At 45.6% G+C, this 17,686-nt stretch overlaps 1 protein-coding gene across 3 annotated transcripts in view; it reads right to left on the bottom strand.

Moving 5' to 3' along the window:
- Positions 1-4,864: 4,864 nt before the first annotated feature.
- Positions 4,865-17,686, bottom strand: part of LOC142883463 (ryanodine receptor 3) — a 100,953-nt gene continuing 88,131 nt past the window's right edge. For all 3 annotated transcript variants that reach the window (XM_076018364.1, XM_076018362.1, XM_076018363.1), the window contains 21 exons: positions 17,311-17,391; positions 17,102-17,190; positions 16,888-17,016; positions 16,698-16,802; positions 15,843-15,924; positions 13,967-15,282; positions 13,501-13,559; positions 13,236-13,410; positions 13,068-13,154; positions 12,793-12,987; positions 11,763-11,893; positions 11,645-11,687; positions 11,366-11,493; positions 11,210-11,270; positions 10,944-11,090; positions 9,206-9,340; positions 8,953-9,109; positions 8,520-8,584; positions 7,597-7,697; positions 6,227-6,278; positions 4,865-5,953 (listed from right to left, as the gene is read on the bottom strand). In XM_076018364.1, the coding sequence (XP_075874479.1) occupies positions 5,858-5,953; positions 6,227-6,278; positions 7,597-7,697; positions 8,520-8,584; positions 8,953-9,109; positions 9,206-9,340; positions 10,944-11,090; positions 11,210-11,270; positions 11,366-11,493; positions 11,645-11,687; positions 11,763-11,893; positions 12,793-12,987; positions 13,068-13,154; positions 13,236-13,410; positions 13,501-13,559; positions 13,967-15,282; positions 15,843-15,924; positions 16,698-16,802; positions 16,888-17,016; positions 17,102-17,190; positions 17,311-17,391 (3,434 nt within the window). In that variant the 3' untranslated portion in view covers positions 4,865-5,857. The remainder of the gene's footprint in view (positions 5,954-6,226; positions 6,279-7,596; positions 7,698-8,519; positions 8,585-8,952; positions 9,110-9,205; positions 9,341-10,943; positions 11,091-11,209; positions 11,271-11,365; positions 11,494-11,644; positions 11,688-11,762; positions 11,894-12,792; positions 12,988-13,067; positions 13,155-13,235; positions 13,411-13,500; positions 13,560-13,966; positions 15,283-15,842; positions 15,925-16,697; positions 16,803-16,887; positions 17,017-17,101; positions 17,191-17,310; positions 17,392-17,686) is intronic.

Raw genomic sequence — 17,686 nt, 5'->3', positions numbered from 1 at the left:
TGCAGGTCGTCGACCCCTGCTGGCCTAAAATGGGCAGAACATGACCACCTCCCTTTTAGCTTGACGGTGAAATGTGCATCATGAGTGCATCATGGTGCCGCCACCAGGTGTTCTGGTATTAGCAGGTAATTTATCGTTAGCATCTCGCTGCGTCACCACCATTCATCATTTCCTGACGCTGAACAACGGGAGAGAGAGAGATATACACACACACACACACACACACACACACACACACACGCACACTGAACACACGCTACTGTCACTTGTATTTGCTTTCTGCTCTATGACTAACGGCCAAATCTCTTTTTCTTAGCTGAATAAAAGCGCATAGATTCTTTCTTTCCAAAAGAAACAACACGACTTAAGTGATGATTTGAAACAGCCCGCAGTGAGCAAACTACCTTCAGCCAAATTGGCTGACTGTGAAAAATAGCAAATAGCTGTTTGGCTGAGTATTTGTATTCATTCTTTCTGTTTACCCTCCAGACTTCCTATTGGGTTTTCTTTGTTTCCTGCCAAATAAAAGTGCCAGTAATGAAAAGTCATGTGGATACAAAATGATCGGGGGAAATTAAGACCTAGCTGTCTCTTGGTTTTCTGGTAGATAGACATAGATATATCTTCACTCACGTCTCATCGAACCTATTGGTTTTTCTGTCAAAGAACTCACTTTGAAATCCTTGTCCTTTTTTCAGAGGACGCTGTATTCCACCGGATGTGGCGTATATGAGTGTTTTTGCACCTTTACCGACATTATTCTGCACTTCCCCTGCTCTGCCACCTCCGCGTCGAGGCCTGAAATGACACAAGTGGATCATGAGAACCGTCTTTGTCGAGAATAAATGGGCCACGGAGTGAAAATGACTGAGTGGAGGCTGTTAAAAAGTTTCCGGCGAGCCTTCCCCCACCCCGTGTCCTTCCACGACTCGCGTTAGTCAGCAGCGCCGTCAATCCCATCATCTCCTGCCTCGATAATAGCCTGTATTATTCATCGACGGGGAAGAGATTAAATTATGCAATCACCGTCTTTGCCATCATCATCATCATCTTCGTCCGACTACACTTCAGAAAAATGACCTCTACGTTGTCCTTTGTTTTCTTTTTCCCGATCGAAAAGCTGTCAGGCCAATGATCTCACAGGAAGAACGCAGTCAACGGTCGACACGAGGACGAGCAAACGTTCCATCCAGGTTGACTGACGACGGTCAGGCTCTTCCTGACCTGCACGCCGTCCGTCTCCTCTTCCACTGCAACCCCGGCGTCTCCAGACACCGTTTTGTGCGCTAATCCGTCTGAAGGCTCTAATCCCGTCTCCGTTTGGATCAGATAAGCCGGCGGAAGTAAGAGAGCGGCTTCAGATCTGGAGAGTCCGGGCGAGTCTTTTGAAAAAGGGACAGACACAAAAACCAGCGCCAGCTCTAATGCAAACCAAAACTGTGGCCTCATAAGAAGAAGATCCAGCTGCAACACCTCACATTTGACGTGTCTGACTGTGGTCCAGTTTTAATGGAGAGCACTGCTTTTCGCCTTTAGCGCCAGCGAGTTGCACACACGCACACGCGCACACTCTGTACCTCCGTACATCTTCCGGGCATTCCAAATACTGACGGATGTGAATGAGAGCTGACAGTGTTTGTCTTCTTTCTAAAAAAATGTGCGCCAACGATTTTCCAACCACAAAGAACATTTCTGCGCATATGTACACAAGCCAGAAATAATAAAACAAAAACAAAAGAAAGAACAAACTAACCCCCCCACCCCCCCCACCCCCCCTCCCCAACACATACACACACACACCCACACACTCCTCAGTAACCCAGATCTATCAGATCAATCAGTTCTCCGCAGAACAGGCGGCGCCTGGGATCTTAAACGTGCAAACTGCGATGGCAAGGAGAGAAAGGTCAGGGCGTGGCGCAGGTCGGCGACGCAAAGCGATTCGCAACGATTTGCCGATCAGTTAGGGAAAATTTCCGCAGGCTGACAAAACACTTTGATTACGCTCCTCGTGTTCGCGCAGGTCGATTTCTGTGGAAAGGGATCGTTAAAGTGAAGGGTTTGAGCCTTCTGTTTCTGACACACACACACACACACACACACACACACACACACACACACCCTCCACTAATGAGAAGTGTGCCTGCAGGGAGGAGCACATCTGCAGAAGTGACTGGTAGCACTGCAGTGTGAAGTGAAGGCAGAAGGTTTCACAGCAGCAACCATTCAGCCAACTTGATCCTTGTTCGTGTCTTTTCTTTTTTTGTTCTTTTCTTTTTTTTTTTTTTAACACCAAGGCTCACAAATTTTTCCCCATCTCCACCCAGGGGCACCGAGAGAAAATACAGACACTTTGTTTTCTTGAAGCCAATAAGCGTCTATATTGATTTCAATTTTGTTTCACGTTCTCAGCGTTTTAGCTCTAAAACAATATAAGATTGGCGATTCTTCAACCATTCTTCAGCCATTCTTCAACCATCAGCCGGCCAGTGCTGCCACTTCTTTTGACTTATGAATTTGGTATTTCGTTTCAATCCATATCTAATAATTTTTTTTTTTTCAAAACTCACAGCTGCTGAGACACTTTTAAAGAAGAAGAGTTGACAAGCGTCACATTGCAACAAAAACTTTCATTCAATTTAACCCCTTCATGCGTAACAGCCACTTAAGAAGGAAATGTGACATGTTTTCTATTATATGAGTGGGTTTTCATGGCAGAGTTGCACCCGACACAGTGGCAACACCTCTTTACCCCTTTTTGCCTGCTTAAAGAGAAATAAGAGCTTTTTTTTTTTTTGGGGGGGGGGGGAATCTGGATTGAGGTCGTTCTATTTCACTCATGCTTAGAGGGTTTCAGACGACACACTGAAGGAAGGAGTCGTAAAAATCCAGAGCCGGTGATGTTTAAATTAGTGATGTTATGTGAGGAGGACTCACTCACTGCTACATCTTGGGTCAGGCTGCAGCGCACAGCACCATCCACCTGATGACCTGTCACAAGCGCAGCTCAGGCTGAAACAAGGCCAAAGTGACAACAACAAGAACATTTACACACACACACACACACACACACACACACACACACACACACACACACACACACACACACACACACACAAAATAATCACACAGGACTATTAGCGGCCTCAAGAACAAGGAAATGTGTGTTCCACGTCACCCACAGTGTGGTGCTGTTCCACCTGAGGGCCTGTCTGACGCCAGGTGTGAAGTGTCCCCCGCGATGTGTCCTTCCACCTTGGTGCCTGCTTCCTGTCCTCTTCTATTAAGCTTCCTGGTCGGAATCTCCGCGGGCCCCTGGAGTCCGTCAGAAGGGCTTTTAGCAGCATGGTGGCCGCTAAATGAACTCCTCTCTTCGCCGCCGTGTCCCGTTTTTTTTTGTCGTCGTTCTTTCTCTTTCCTGACAAATAGGGGGACATGAAGAAGTGACTGCAGGGGCAGTAAACGCACCACAGCGTTGCTTTGTTTTCAAGCATTTTAAAGCAACTCTATTTGGTTTTTCTGACTTCAGTTTTTTTACTTATGTTTTTTTTTACTACGTTATTTACTGAAACCTCTCCTGCATTTCTTCTGCTGGTTTTCTTTTCTTTGTTCTGCTTTGAACTTAGTTGAATATATTTTTATGTTCCCATTGCTCCTTCCTCTTGATTATGCGCGTTGACACTCGGCAGGCACATGCTGTGGGAATCAAGGTTCTGCGTGCAAGATTGTGTAAAAATCTGACAATAATGGTGATGCGCCAGTTAGAACACTTCAGAGGCAGAATTCCAATATTTATAATTGCCGAACAGCATTTTCCATCATGTGTCTCGCAGCCACTTATGAGCAAAATCAAAGTATAACTGCAGTTCGCCGCCACTTTGCTAACGAGCGAGAGCTGGAATTGAATAGGTGTAATGAGCCCCTGGGGACCAATCTGCTGGCTTAATTGGCTGCTGTTTCACAATATAAACGTTTCACGACTTCTAATGACTTGGAATTAATATTATATCAGCGGTTTCAAACTCCCGTTGCTTTATGGGACACATCATTTCTGGGCCCATTTAGGTTTTGAGCGTCGAAATATTGAATCAGAAACTTTAAATTGACTCACAACAACACATTGTTCTCACATTCGGAGACTTTCTAAACTTCGACGGGAAGTTTCTCTGTTTGGAAAAGAGTGACAGCGGGTGGTTGACAGTCTAGTGACTAGTCTTTACATGACAGCCGCGTAACCAGCGTGCTGCAAAAAGAACGCGGCCACAAGCAAACACGCAACAGACCTGCAACCAGCAGCCACCAGGTCGGAGCTTTCAGAGGTCTGAGGTGAGACGTGGTCGGGGGCAGGACTTTTCCCTCTGCAGCGGAGCTGCGCGGCGCCTGAGGTGCGGTGACATGATGCAAGCTGACAGGTGGCACCATGGGTAACCGGGCTAACAGTCCCCTCGTGCAGGCTGCTGAGGGCCCATCCAAACAGCTACAGCTGTCCTGAATGGACAACGCCTGATGCTGCTTGGTCACACTGAGACACACTTTAGAGTTGGTTGAGCTTTTTGCGTGGTTATTTTTTTTTTTTTGACTTGCAGCTAATGTCGTATTAATAGATGGACTCAGACTCGTCCGCTTTGGCTGAAGCAGGAACGGCTTCTGTTGGTCAGTTTGAATGTGATGGACAGTGAATTTTTCCAATCACATCTCACATATTAGCCATTTTAAAGGCCTATTTCAATGTCCTCTTAAATCCAAAGGATATAGAGAACTTTACACACACGGGGTGGCTAATTGTATTGAATTTTAACTCTAATTTGAAACATCTTCAGCTGCATCCTACCAGGTCAATAAAGAGGAGCTGGATGGAAGCAACCTACTTGCATTGATTTCTTTTATTTTTTTTTTCTCCCATCAAAAGAAATGCACAGATCAGCAAAGCTACTACATACAAATGGCCATACAACAGCAATTTCATTTTTTGTTCTTATTTGAAGGTTTTCAGTCCACGTTGAGGTGTTGTTTTTTTTTTTTTTTTCCTTGGTTTACACTTTGTACCTTGAACATTTGCAGTTAAGCTGCATTCGGGAAAGAAACAATCAAAGAAACCATAAAAAAAAAAAAAAAAAATCAACCGATTCATTTTTGTCCGTGTTCAACTGAAAAAGTTCTGCCACGACCTACACGTGTGAACAGCTACGTGTTGCTGCCCCCCGAGGAATCACTGTTCGTACGTACAATAAGAAAACCAACAAACCTTTGCATAGCTTCGTTGTAATGTAGTTACAGTACAGTAAGGCACTTTATGAAAAAAGTAGGCTTTTTTTTTTTTTTTTTTAAATCGCATATAATAAACCTTTTTGCCACTTCATTCTAAAACTTCATCTCAATATGCAAGACGTCTGAAAGGAAAATTCATCATACCACATACTTTGCACGTGTCTACGGTACTCTCCTCTACGCTGCTTTTGGCATTAAGTCTCAAGTCCAACATTCTCAAAATACGAAAAACTCGGGTTCTGGTGCATAATATGACACACATACGTCCCATAACCCCACACAACCCGGTGTTTTTCTCAAAAAAGACCCTCCCACCTCCCCAAAAAATTGTGCAATGATTCGGGGTTATGTGGAGTAAAAGGCAACACGCTGTCAAAAAACGAGTCCCGAAAGCTGAAGAAAGAAAACGTCCAGGCAAGTTGGGGGTTGTTTCCCCGCCCCCTCGACCACAGGGGCAAGTCTGATATGGATCAAAGAAGAAGTTTGTTTCTTGGGTAGAAAAAAGTAATTCTGTTGTTGCTGTTGGCGGCGGCCTGGCGGCGTCGTTGTAGGACAGAGCTCCACAGAGTTTAAAGTGGAGGCGTCTCCTTCAGCCAAGCTGGTCTTCATACTGTTTACGGAAGCAGTCGCCGGCAGGGAAGAAGTCCCAGAGCCGCTCCTGGTACATCTTCCACACGTAGGACTCCTGAAGTCAGAGACAAGGCAAGTGATTGATTACAGCTGACTAGAAATACACGCTTGCGAGGGGAGACATGCAAAAAGTAGGGATGGATTAAAAGACAGATGGTGTCTGGGGCAGTGTAAATAAACACGGCAACATTAAAGATTAGTCAATATTTTGAACATCAACTTTTCCTTGGCAGCACTCATGTTTCTGTTTGTGTGATGTGAAATCTTTTCATGTTTGCTTTGGGATGAGTTGACGATTCCTCTGAGAGGGTTCCGAGTCTTATCGCACCTGGCCGGTGTGCTCCGTCTCGTCCTTGTTGATGAGGTACATCAGGAAAAACCTGGCGAGGAATAAGAGGGCCAACTGTTTATCTCAGATGATTTTAAAAACAGAGCAAAGCATCGTTCCAGAACAGCGATGGGCAAACTTTTTGACTTGTGGGCCGCAATGGGTGTGCAAAGTGCGCAAAGTGCTTTAATGTCAATTGAAAATGAACAAGCGACTATTTAGCTCTTTATTGAAATGACTCTTAAAACACTGAAAATAACTGATGAAATTGTTTATTGCTGACTCACTACTACTAATATAATTTCTTCAAGTTACGCGGGCCAAATTGAAATGGTTAACGGGCCGGAGCTCACTACCTGTCTCACGAAGCAACAATTCCTCGTTGGCGCGGGAGGCACCGGCCGCAGCCGCTGCTGAAATCACCTGTTGTTTGCCAAATCCGGGCTAAATGGCGGCGGGGGCCGGTCGTGGCAGGACGCGATGAATACTGCATGAGAGAGCGTCTCCACAACGCCGCTCTCTTCTCGCAAAAGTTCAAGGCTTTAAATAATAATGAGGTACCACAATGAGGTCGCCGGCGGTTCCTGCCACCAGCTGAAGAAGCGGACAGCGCAGGGTAATAAAGGGGTAATAAAGGGCTTATAAAGGGACAATGCACCAAATGTTTGTTTTTTTTTTATTCATCCCTACTTTCTTCATCATTGTGTACTAAATTATGTTTATGTGTGTGAGTCGCAAACGCCACCGTGACAATGAGGCCCTCCCTGCAATTGCGTGGTACCCCTTGTACAATGACAATAAAGGCGCATTCTACTCTATATTAGATTCTAGGACCTTCAGGTTGCAGGTAAGAAACATTGGATGTGTATTCACTCGGGATGTTAGCTGGAGATTCATGAGATTAAATACAAGGCCTAACGCACTCATTTTTTAATCGCATTTTAATCACAGGAATTTTGTCCCTTCCTTTCACCCGTAGGAAGCCCTTAAGCCATCGCTCTATGTTTCAACACTGCATCCTGCTAACGTTAGCTGCGTTTACTTTGTGCCATTCACACAATTAAATAGACTTCGAAGTCCCCGATGTTCCTGAATGACTGGTCTGGTCGTAGCGTTTTTTTTTCTTCTTTCTTTTCTTGTAACTTCAAATGCAGCCTTGTTTATATTACACCCTGCCCTCGCAGCGACAGCACATACAAACAAGTAGCAGTGGCACTCAGACTTCGCTCGCAAATAAGCAAATTTTAAACATACAAATCAAAACGTGATTAATCGCAGTTAACGATGAAAAAATCTGATCTTAATCGCGATTAACCCTGGTATTCGCAGAACTCGGGTCACGTGCAGCAAAGCGAGCGCCGCACACTTACAGGTAGTTGGCCAGGTTGTGCTCTTGCAAGGTGTGAGTCTCAAAGCCGTGTGGCGTCGTGTCAAAGTAGTCGTTGCCAATGCCGCAGATGAAACACTTGGTCTGCAGAGGGAAATGAAAAGCAATTCAAGGTTTTTTTTGATTTATTTCTGACAGTTTGTCATTTTCTCTCATTTTAAAACACTGGCTCCAATGTTTGAAAAAACAACCCCCCCCCAAAAAAAAACAAAAAAACTTGCGAGTGAAACAATTAAGCCTGCTGTAAAACAAACACACACAATAGTGTAGAAAGCACGCGATTCATTCATTTTTAAGGCAGCGCTGGAGCTAATTAGGCCTCTCGCATTTATATGTTTTCATTATGCAACCAGGACTCTTGCATAATGTGTTGTTCTTGCCGTCTGTTGTTATTGTGTCTTTTTGTCCCCCTGCGCCAGGGCCGAAGACAAATCTTCACTTTATGTAAGTTTATTGGACAAAAGCTGCGGCTCGGATCTGAGGTTGTCCACAACCCCCTCGGTTCACCTTGATTTCCTTTCCATTGCGAATGAACTCCATTTAGTCGTAGTTTAAACCAAATACTCCTCTGATACTGCAAGCTCCTCAGGAACTGAGACTACGCCTAAGCCGGACTGTGAATTTCTTAAAAGTTAAGCTGCAAAAGTAGGACAAGTTTCCAAACTGGAGATGTCTTTGGAGGAGAGAGTGAAGATTTGCTCAATTCTGTAACAGAAATGATAAATGTAAGGGGCTTACTCTTTAAAACCAACCCACTGAGTATTAACATGTTATTAGCAGTATATGTGCCTGCACACGTCTTTATTCTGTACTCTGTATAGCTGGTCAAGGTTTGTGTAACCATTTGCAATGAGGCAAATGATGCAGAAACGATATGAAGGGCTTCCCCTGTCAATCTTCTCTCACCTCCATGTCCTCTTTGACCTGCTCCTGCTGGTCTCTGAGCTCTCCAAATGCATCGATGATCAAACCTGAAATCACAAACGACTTGTCTTAGCACAGCTGCCATGGTAAAGTCTATAATTATTATTATTTTTTTTTTTTAAGACTATGGGGTAAAACTTATGGAAACAGTTCACGATTAAGCTCATGCTGTGATCGCAAAACTAGCATATTAGCGAGAAGCATGCAACGGTAGTTTCTTTATTTCAAACCATTTACTGAATCGGGAGCAGTTTAGTCCCCCTCAACAGGAGGCGTCAGCTCTGTGGTCAGGTTTAAAGGTCATAGTGCATTTCAGATGCGATCTGTTATTCTAGATTCCCAAGCCAAATATCCCTGACTATTTATGAGTCGCGCGTGTTAACAGAAGGGATGATGAGCAATCGAGTTTCTTCACCCTGGATGATGGCCAGCAGGATGACGATGACGAAGAAGAAGAAGGTGATGTCGAAGAGGATGCGGTACAGCTCGTAGGGGTCGCCGGCTGGGTCCTCGATCTCGTCCCCGATGCCTCCCCCAGCCCTCACCCCGACGTACATGTGGAAGAGGTAACACTGCGCACAAAGAGAGGGATAAGGGGAAGGAGGGTGAGTGGGGTGTGGACCTCCTGGGGGGGCAGGGGGAGGGGGGGGGGGTCGGCGCCAACTCACCGTCATCATGTCGTCGCACTTCATGTCAGGCTCGTCATCGTCCTCGCTCTTGTTGTAGAACTTCCTGAAGAAGTTGAAGGCCACCACAGTGTAGAGATAGACCACCACCGCCAGCAGGCCCACCGTTAAGACCAGCTGATGGGAAACACAGAGAGATGTCCACATTCTAATAGGTGACAATGACAGTCCAACTAGCTGGAACTGGTCACGACTTAACTGGTGCATGTTTAGGCTGGTCAGGAAGATTCTTTATATATATACATATATACATACATATACATATATACATACATATATATATATATATATATATATATATATACGTGTATATATATATATATATGTATATATATATATACATATATATATATATATATATGTATATATGTATATATATGTATATGTACATCTACATCATTTGTAGTATTAGCAGAGGAGTAGTAGTACCATAGTACAATAAACTAGTTTTCACTCTTGAGTTAATTTAACAATTGTTGTTGACATGTTGAGTGGTTGCGACCACAATGTTTTTTGTTTGTCTGTTTGTTTTAAAATCAATCTAGACCCAAATCCCGGTCCAAATGAAATCACGAGCACCAGGTGGCAGCAGAAGATCAGTTCATCATTCATCATTCTATGGTGTTAATAGTTGATACAGACTCCATGAAACAGAGCGCTGAAATGAAAGAATGGATGAAAACCACTGATATGGTTTACTTCCTGCCACAGTTCTGTGCAGCTTTTTTCACAACAAGTAAAAATGGAAGCAAACATTGTCATGGACAAAGGACTCACACAATGCGGGTAACAATCGCAGCCAAGCCGAGTTATTTTAATCTTATGTCAAGATGCTTCTGAATTCCTCTATTTATGCGTCCTTCTCCTCTTTACTTTCATGCTTTTCCCTTGTTCCTGACCCAATTAAGCAATGAAACAAATGAAAACAATGAACGAGTAGAACCTTGAGACACCACACGCGGAATGAGCTCAAGCAATGGTGTTTCTGAACGGGGCATTATGTATAGAGATATTTATTCCTATACGCCTCAAACACTACCTCTGCTTTTCCACAACAATAAAAAAACACGAAGGTTAAGCCGAGGCGAGTTCTAAATAAGGAGCCGCAGGCAACGGGAAGCTCTCCTCCAATTATTTGGGAAGGTAAACAACTGCTTTCACTGACTCGTGTTGTGTCAAATCAAGTCTCACACAATGACGGGGGAAAAAAATTGCTTTAACTAACTTCTTAATCAGACACTATTTTGTAATCGCGCCACCCTCGGAATTCAGTGTTTTCGCCACTCTTGCTGTTACCACTGGCAACGGAATATGTTGCCAAAAGAAAAGGGACTGAAATAGTCAAAATTAGCACTTTAAAGCAGCTTTGGAGCCGAAATCAAGAGAAATATCCTGCAGCTCAGGCAGACTTAGATTTATGCTGCTTCGCTCCTGGCAACACAAACCGGTCGACATGGAGCACAGCAGCACAGATAACTGCTGTTTCTGTGGTCTGTTTTTGGGCACCAATGATGAAAATTATTATCATACAATTTAGAAAAGCTGATGGTCAAAAATAAATAAATAAATAAAATAAAATAAAAAAATATATATATAGATGTGTGTATATACCTATATATCATTTATCATGATTTATTACTGTGTACTAACATATTAATATATTTTTTTGTATCAGTGCAAACTCTTGACTGATTGTGGACGTGGATTCTGTCTTCCTCACCTGTTTGCCGTTGTGTGTGACAGAGGAGAGGATGGTGCGAAGGGTTTTGAAGCCCATGGCGATGTCCAGCAGGTGAGCGGCAAAGAAGAAGTTGTTGTAGTGGCCGAGGATGGACATGGTGGTGTACCACACCAGGTACAGGAAGGACTGGCACACGCAAAGACAGCGATACGGTAAGACGGTGATGTACCAGGACGTCTCCCCTCCATTTGTCAAGTCGCCAACCCCGTTCATCCGTCAAAACCCTTCACTCAAGCCAAACTTACATTGTCGGTAAACACCACTCCCAATTTCCAGACGTGGTACTTGGTGTCGATTGAGCTCAACCTGGGGAAGAGAGAAAGAAGAAATACGACCATACAGCCATTCGTTGTTTGACCTGCGTCCGGTTCCAGCCCCCGTCGGTTCGATGTCTTTCTCACCACGACACCAGCGACGCCTCCTTGGTGACGGTTTCCTCGGTGGGGTTGAAATCCAGGGCGCTCTTGTCCAGCCCCAGCAGCTCCGCTATCCTCTCGGCGCCGTACAAGTCTCCGTACTTTTTGATCACCTACACAATGGCGGCAAATCAGAGACGGCTGGAGGACGCCGCCGCCGCTGCGGCTGACGTTTCGTAAAGATCACCAGACGGCTCGCGACGGCAGATAAAAGTGAGAGTTGAAAAAAATAAAAAATAAAATAAAAATCCGTAAATGTCTTACTTTGCGTTTGACAAATTTGTCCCAGTAGTTGTTGGGGAAGGAGCTAGTATAGAAAAAAATACTTAGTTAAAACTTGGAAGGACTTTTGATGAGCTGCTCAGTGTGGTGATTAACTCACGGAGTGTTGATGACCAGTCGGTCCCATTGTCCTTTGATGTCGTCGTCTGACGGCTGCTCCGTGATGTAGAGGCCGGCAAACTCCAGCTTCCGGGCGATTTCCTTCTCCCGTTTGAACACAACCAGCGGAACCTTGGACACAAAGACACAATTTTGTGAGGCAAATTCCCTCCATCGGAAGACTTTCAATGATATCACACACAATTTCTGTGGTTGTATTTGCATTTCGGTTGACGTGAATCTTCACTCTTTGCTGCTAAATTGTTTGAGTTATCAGCCCTAAATATATACAGCAATGAAGTAGTTCAGACTAACAGACTGCACGTTTTGTTGTTGCCAGTGTTGCTTCCACTAATGACAACAGGTGCAAACAGAGTGGGAGCAGGAGATTTTAAATGAGGGTTTTGCATGTGTAACTGCTTTTGTCCCTTTGGAGTTTGCCGCTGTAAATCCCAGTGCGCGCGCTCGATTAGAATTTAAAATTCTAAAAAGTACCTTGCACGCTGTGCTAGAAACCTTCCTGCATATTCATTCTGGCAAACATAATGGACGCCATTTGTTAGTTTATTAAGGAATTCATTAGCAGATAATATTCCACGTCTGTCTGCACATGATATCAGGTTTATCAAGTTACTCCACAGCCAAACCCTTTAGTCAATCAGCCTCAAAGGGTGTTGATAAGGTTTGCAACCTGGTTTGCATCGCAATGTGAAGCGAGTCTTTTGAAGAATGCAAATTCGTTTTTTTGCAGTCCTTTCACAACCTCCTTACACCAGTAGTGACAAAAGTTGACCTCATACAAATGTTCTCTACATGTAACTACAACGTCTTTACTACAGGTGCAACGAAACACTTATTTTTAACAGTTAGATATAATTTGTATATATATTTTTTATTTCTTTATTTCTCTTTAATTCTTCTCTTTGCACTGTACATGCTGTTAAAACTATGCAAATTTCCCCAATGTGGGAAAAATAAAGGCATTCTTATGATGTGCTGCGTAAAAGTTGAAACAAGTAGCGTTGCTGCACCTTCAGGTAGTAGTAACCCACAACACACAGGAACGATATGATGGTGTGCAGGATGGCCAGGCAGCGCAGCGTCGGCGCCATGTAGCCCGTGCTCTCCTGCAGGACAAAGTACTCCAGCGCGCCCTCGTCCTCCTCCTCGGCGGTCCGGCTCCGCCCGTTCCAGGGATCCTCGTCCTCCGAGTAGTCGCCGGTCACCTGGGAGACGGCGACACGCCCGGCCGGTTAACGGGGAGCGACAGCAGCAGGGAAACATGGTCAACATGCTGCCGGCTTACTTTGTAGAAGAGGAGGATGAAGTTGATGGCGAAGGCGACAAACAGCGCCAGGAAGCGCAGGTTGTAGAAGTTTCTGGCCAAGTAGTTCTGTCAAAGCAATGAATGTGGAATCAGGACGGAGTATAGAAAGAGTTTTTGTCAAAAGTATCAAAGACAGTCTTGACTGACCAGCGTCTTGGTCTGGTAGATCTCTAAGCTGGCGAGGAAGCTGGCCATGAAGGCCTCTGGTGGTTCTTTCCTCTGGCCGAGCCGCTTCTTCAACGCCTTCTTCTCCTCCACCAAAGACTTGTGAGGGGCTTCGTCTCTGGACTTGTCGTGGTCTTTCTTCTCACCGTCTTCCGAGCTGCGGGAAAAAAAAAACAAACGTATATACGCGCGCTGTGAACTCTCCGTGGTGCTGAAAATGAATCAAATTAGAGGCACGGATACTCACTCTCCTTTCTCCGAGTCAGACTTGTAGTCCCCGTTTGAAGCCTTCTTCTTTGCAGCCAGCTACAATAAGATAAAATCATTATTTCCAGCTCCTTGTTTTCCTGCTGCTGTCAATGTGAACGCAGCCGTTTCCCTGCTTCCCTGGTACCGAGCTTCCTGATTTTCGGATTTTTAATCTAGCTTCCAACGGAGCAGTCCAGCAGCATTAATTATCCAAAACCTCATTTAGCCTTCTGTGTACATAGTTCCACAAAAATCATCAAACATTTTTGCTTTCTGTTACATCTTGTAACATTACAAAAAAATGACAGTCAGAAATGAGTAGTGAGCAGAAGTTTTTTCCAAAGAATTCAAATAATGGACTTTTCTTAATTCTGGGAGGTCAACAGCTGGCTGGAGACAGATTACTAGAAAATACTGAGGTCAAATCAGACTTCAGACCAGGTTGGTATTACTATAGCACTGACCTGCGCCTTCTTTTGCTTGACCGCACTGGCAATGGAAGGGGCGTCTCCCACCACCACCTCAGACACATCCCCCAAACCCGGCTCCGCCCCGTGCTTTCCCTCCTTCTTGGGCTGGATGTTCAGCAGCTCCGCCATGAGGTCGGCCTCAGCCGCTTCGCCCTGAGCCATCTGGCCGAGGTTCGCCAGGGCCGACGCCTCGTGGGCCTCAATCTTCTCCAGCTCCAGCACGTCTCCGTGGATTCCAAACTGGGTGGGGTCCGGCATGTTGCCCAGGATGTCCGTCACCTTCATGTTCTTGGCGCCTTCGACGAAGCCGCCCCCGAACATGGTGCTCCACAGGACGTGGAAGAAGCCCCAGACGAGGCTGTAGACGAAGTGGAGGAGGCCCGTGATGATCACCCAGAAGAAGGAGAAGAAGCCTCGCACCACCTCCCTCACGCTCATCTTCCGGAACTTTCGGTAGCGCCGCCTCAGGCTTTTGAAGGTGAGAGTCTGGCGGAAGTGGCAGAGGCTTTTCCTCATGGAGACGCAGGCGGCGGTGAAGGCCGAGGAGGACTCCAACATCACGCTCTCCTCCTCTTCCTCCTCTTCCTGGTTCTCCTGCATGCTCTGGTCTTCGTCCTCGTCCTCCTCCGGCCGCTCCACGGGGTCCGGCTCGGAGATCTGCGAGGCCAGCTGCATTTCGAAGATGGTGTCCTCGCAGAAGTTGACAAACAGCTCCATCTTCTCGCTCTCCCCGCCTTCGTTGACCACGTCGAAGATGAACTGACGCTTGGACTCCTTCACCTGGGGCTTCTCCCACTGCGTGCGGCTCGACTCACTGATCTCGAAGTAGACTCTCTCGATGCGCTTGGCGCCGCCCATGATCTCGATGCGGCCCAGGTAGGGCTCGAAGTAGCTGTGGACGCTCTCGGCCAGGTCGAGGAAGGTGGAGAGGCGAGCGTCGTGGGGCATGTGCTCGGAAAGGTTGGTCAGCAACACGGCCACGTTGAAGCCAATGTCCTTGGCCGGCTCGTGGAACCTCTCCACGAACTGCTTGTAGTTGAACATGTCGTTCTCGTCGGCTTCGGCGCAAGAGAGGAGGAACTCGATCTCGGACTGGGAATATTGCTTCTGGTTCTCCATGGACTTCTGGAAGTCTTTCTTCGAGATGACGCCTTTGCTCTCCGGGTCGTACTCCTTGAAGCTGTCTGAGGTAGTTAGGTCCTTCAGCTTGAGGAACATGTCAAAGAACTTTAGGATCATCTCCACGTTGCTGGAGGACTCCACCAACGTGTCCACCATTTGTTTGCCAATGGTGCCATTGACAACGTTCCCTTGAGTGGAGATATAAACGGGCCGAGGCAGAGTCGGTCAGTGCACAACAGATTTAGAAACATTCACAATCCTCTGCTACTGCGTGGCACACTAGATGGAATGTTCCCTAAAACCTTCGGCTTTATCTCACATATCCATCTTCTAAAGAGTGCATTGAAATGTTTTGAAAGGGGGAAGGAAAAACCAGGTCATTGGGAAAACGGAATGTTTTTCAGTTGAACTGGTTGGAATCTGATATATTTTCCTGCACTCTTTATAGGTGCAACTTTTTTCAAAGCCGGTAAAGAAATACCATCTAGTTTCAATAAAACTGCTGCTACTGCCATGCTACTGTATTTAGCATTCGGCATTGGCTCAGAGTCACTTCCTGTATTTTTCTCTTCTTCTGTTTTTTTTTTTTTTTTGATGCAACCAAAATTTGCCGCTTTCTGAATTTTGGACTCGGGGAGTCAAAAATGTTTACAGTAATGTTTAGTTAGAAAAAAGAAAATGACACGCTCATTAGGAACTGTTGCCAGTGGTGGCGACTGTGGTGTCAGTGAACAATCAAAATGCCAACCTTCAAGAAGAGACAGCATCATGACAATCATGTCCTGCTGCAGGTCCAGCAGCTCCTTCAATAATTCAATCTGACTGGAATCCTGTTATGAAGGGGAGGAAAAAGCAGAGGAAAAACCTTGTGACCCCACGGTCCACTCCATCACCCAGACTACTGATGGCCAGCCTTCCTGTCTAATATCCGGTTACCATCAAGGCTGACTTGAATTGTGAGGACCCACGACGTCCCTTCCGGGGCCGCAAAGGGCCAGTGAGGTAACATGCATCAATCAACAGCAGGGTCTAATGTTGTTTTGCTGTCTCAAAAGCATCTGGCTGGGTCCGACTGACGCGTTTACGGTCTCACAGGAATCCGCCGTCAGTGCGCCATAAATCTGCGCCGTGACTTAAATTTAAACCCCCTTCATGTGTGCTTTGCTTCTATTCTATCCAACCTTTATCGGATGACCGTGAGATGAGGTTAGGTGGCGGGTTTCACATCGTCCCTCGCTGACCGCTCATCAATCTAATATCACGCATGGAAAAGCATCGATAGGGGTGAGGGCAGACGAACGCGCTGCAGTAGAGTCCTTTAGCCTATAGTGACCTCTAGTGGTGGCAGAGCTGAGGAAGCAAATGTAACGCAGAAACTAACAGACAATGTTGGAATTTTAGCTTTTTCTTGAGTAAATATACACTTTTAAGATTTTTTTTTTCTTGCTTCATGATAGTCACAAAATGAAGGGACTTGATCATAAAAAAAGCTTCAAATTAGGCGATGAACCCCAAGTTGGAGGCAAAATGGGAACACTGTCCTTATATACTTCCAAAGTTGTCTGTGCTCAACCATTTGGCACAAAAACAGACAAATACAAACCTGTGACAACTTCATCTGCATGTTGGCAAAAACATGCAGGAACCCGACCACAGCGTCCCACAGCCTGCTGTGAGCGAGACTCTGCTGGTTGCCAACGCACGGTCCCTGGAAGCAACCACACAGAAAGCTTTTAACAAACATAAATTTAAAAAAATGCTTGCTCGCCACCACTATTTTGCATCACGCTGACCTGTATGTACTCTGTCAAGGAGTTGAAGACCTGCTTGGCCACTGCCAGCGCTCTGGAGAAGTTCCTCTGCCCTGCTTCATCCATGACATCCTTCCCAGAGTAGTACCAGTAGAAATCACTGATGGATTCCTAATGGGAGGAGGGGAAAATGGTTTAGTACTCCGGATGAAAGAAAGTGGGACGTTTTCAGATTAGGAGTGTCGTGGTATCATACTTGAAGTCTTAGGAGGTAGTCCACGGTGCTAATGATGATGTTGACTGTGGTCGTGTTCCCAGTCTGAGTCCTCAGGAAGTTCTGAAAGTCTAAACCAGGTGACAGTTGTGGAGGAGCTTTTAGAACATTGCATGAGTACTAAATCCAGATGAAGAAACGTTGCTCCTTCAGAAGTTTGTGCACAGTTTTACGACGACGTGGCCACCTACCATTGTTGTGGCCCTCACACAGCAGCTGCAGAAACCTAAAGAGATCCTTGGTGAACTCATCGTCCTGCAGGACTTTGGAACCTGAGGACAGGAAATGAGATTAAGCGGCCCCATTTTCGCTGCAGAGGAGCTAAGAGCACTGAGCATTTTACTGCGAGTTCAGGCTCTTGAGATGCACAGCCTTCACATCCTGTCAAGCTGCCGTCTAGCTGTGACACTACACACGGGGTTCCAAAATAAAATTACATATAGTGCATCATATAGAAAATAATGCAGGTGTATACTGGGAGTAAAAACCGAGGCTTTATTGTTAAGGCGGGCAAAGCTTTGATGTGTCTCCCAGTCAAAGCTTTAGGAGGGACATTTAAATTCCTGC

Source organism: Nelusetta ayraudi, unplaced genomic scaffold (genome assembly GCF_046127955.1).
Source record: "Nelusetta ayraudi isolate G7.1 ecotype Tasmania unplaced genomic scaffold, CSIRO-AGI_Nayr_v1 ptg000007l, whole genome shotgun sequence".
Lineage (NCBI taxonomy): Eukaryota > Metazoa > Chordata > Actinopteri > Tetraodontiformes > Monacanthidae > Nelusetta > Nelusetta ayraudi.
Note: the sequence above shows the minus strand (reverse complement) of the source record. Positions and strands in the feature narration are given on the sequence as shown.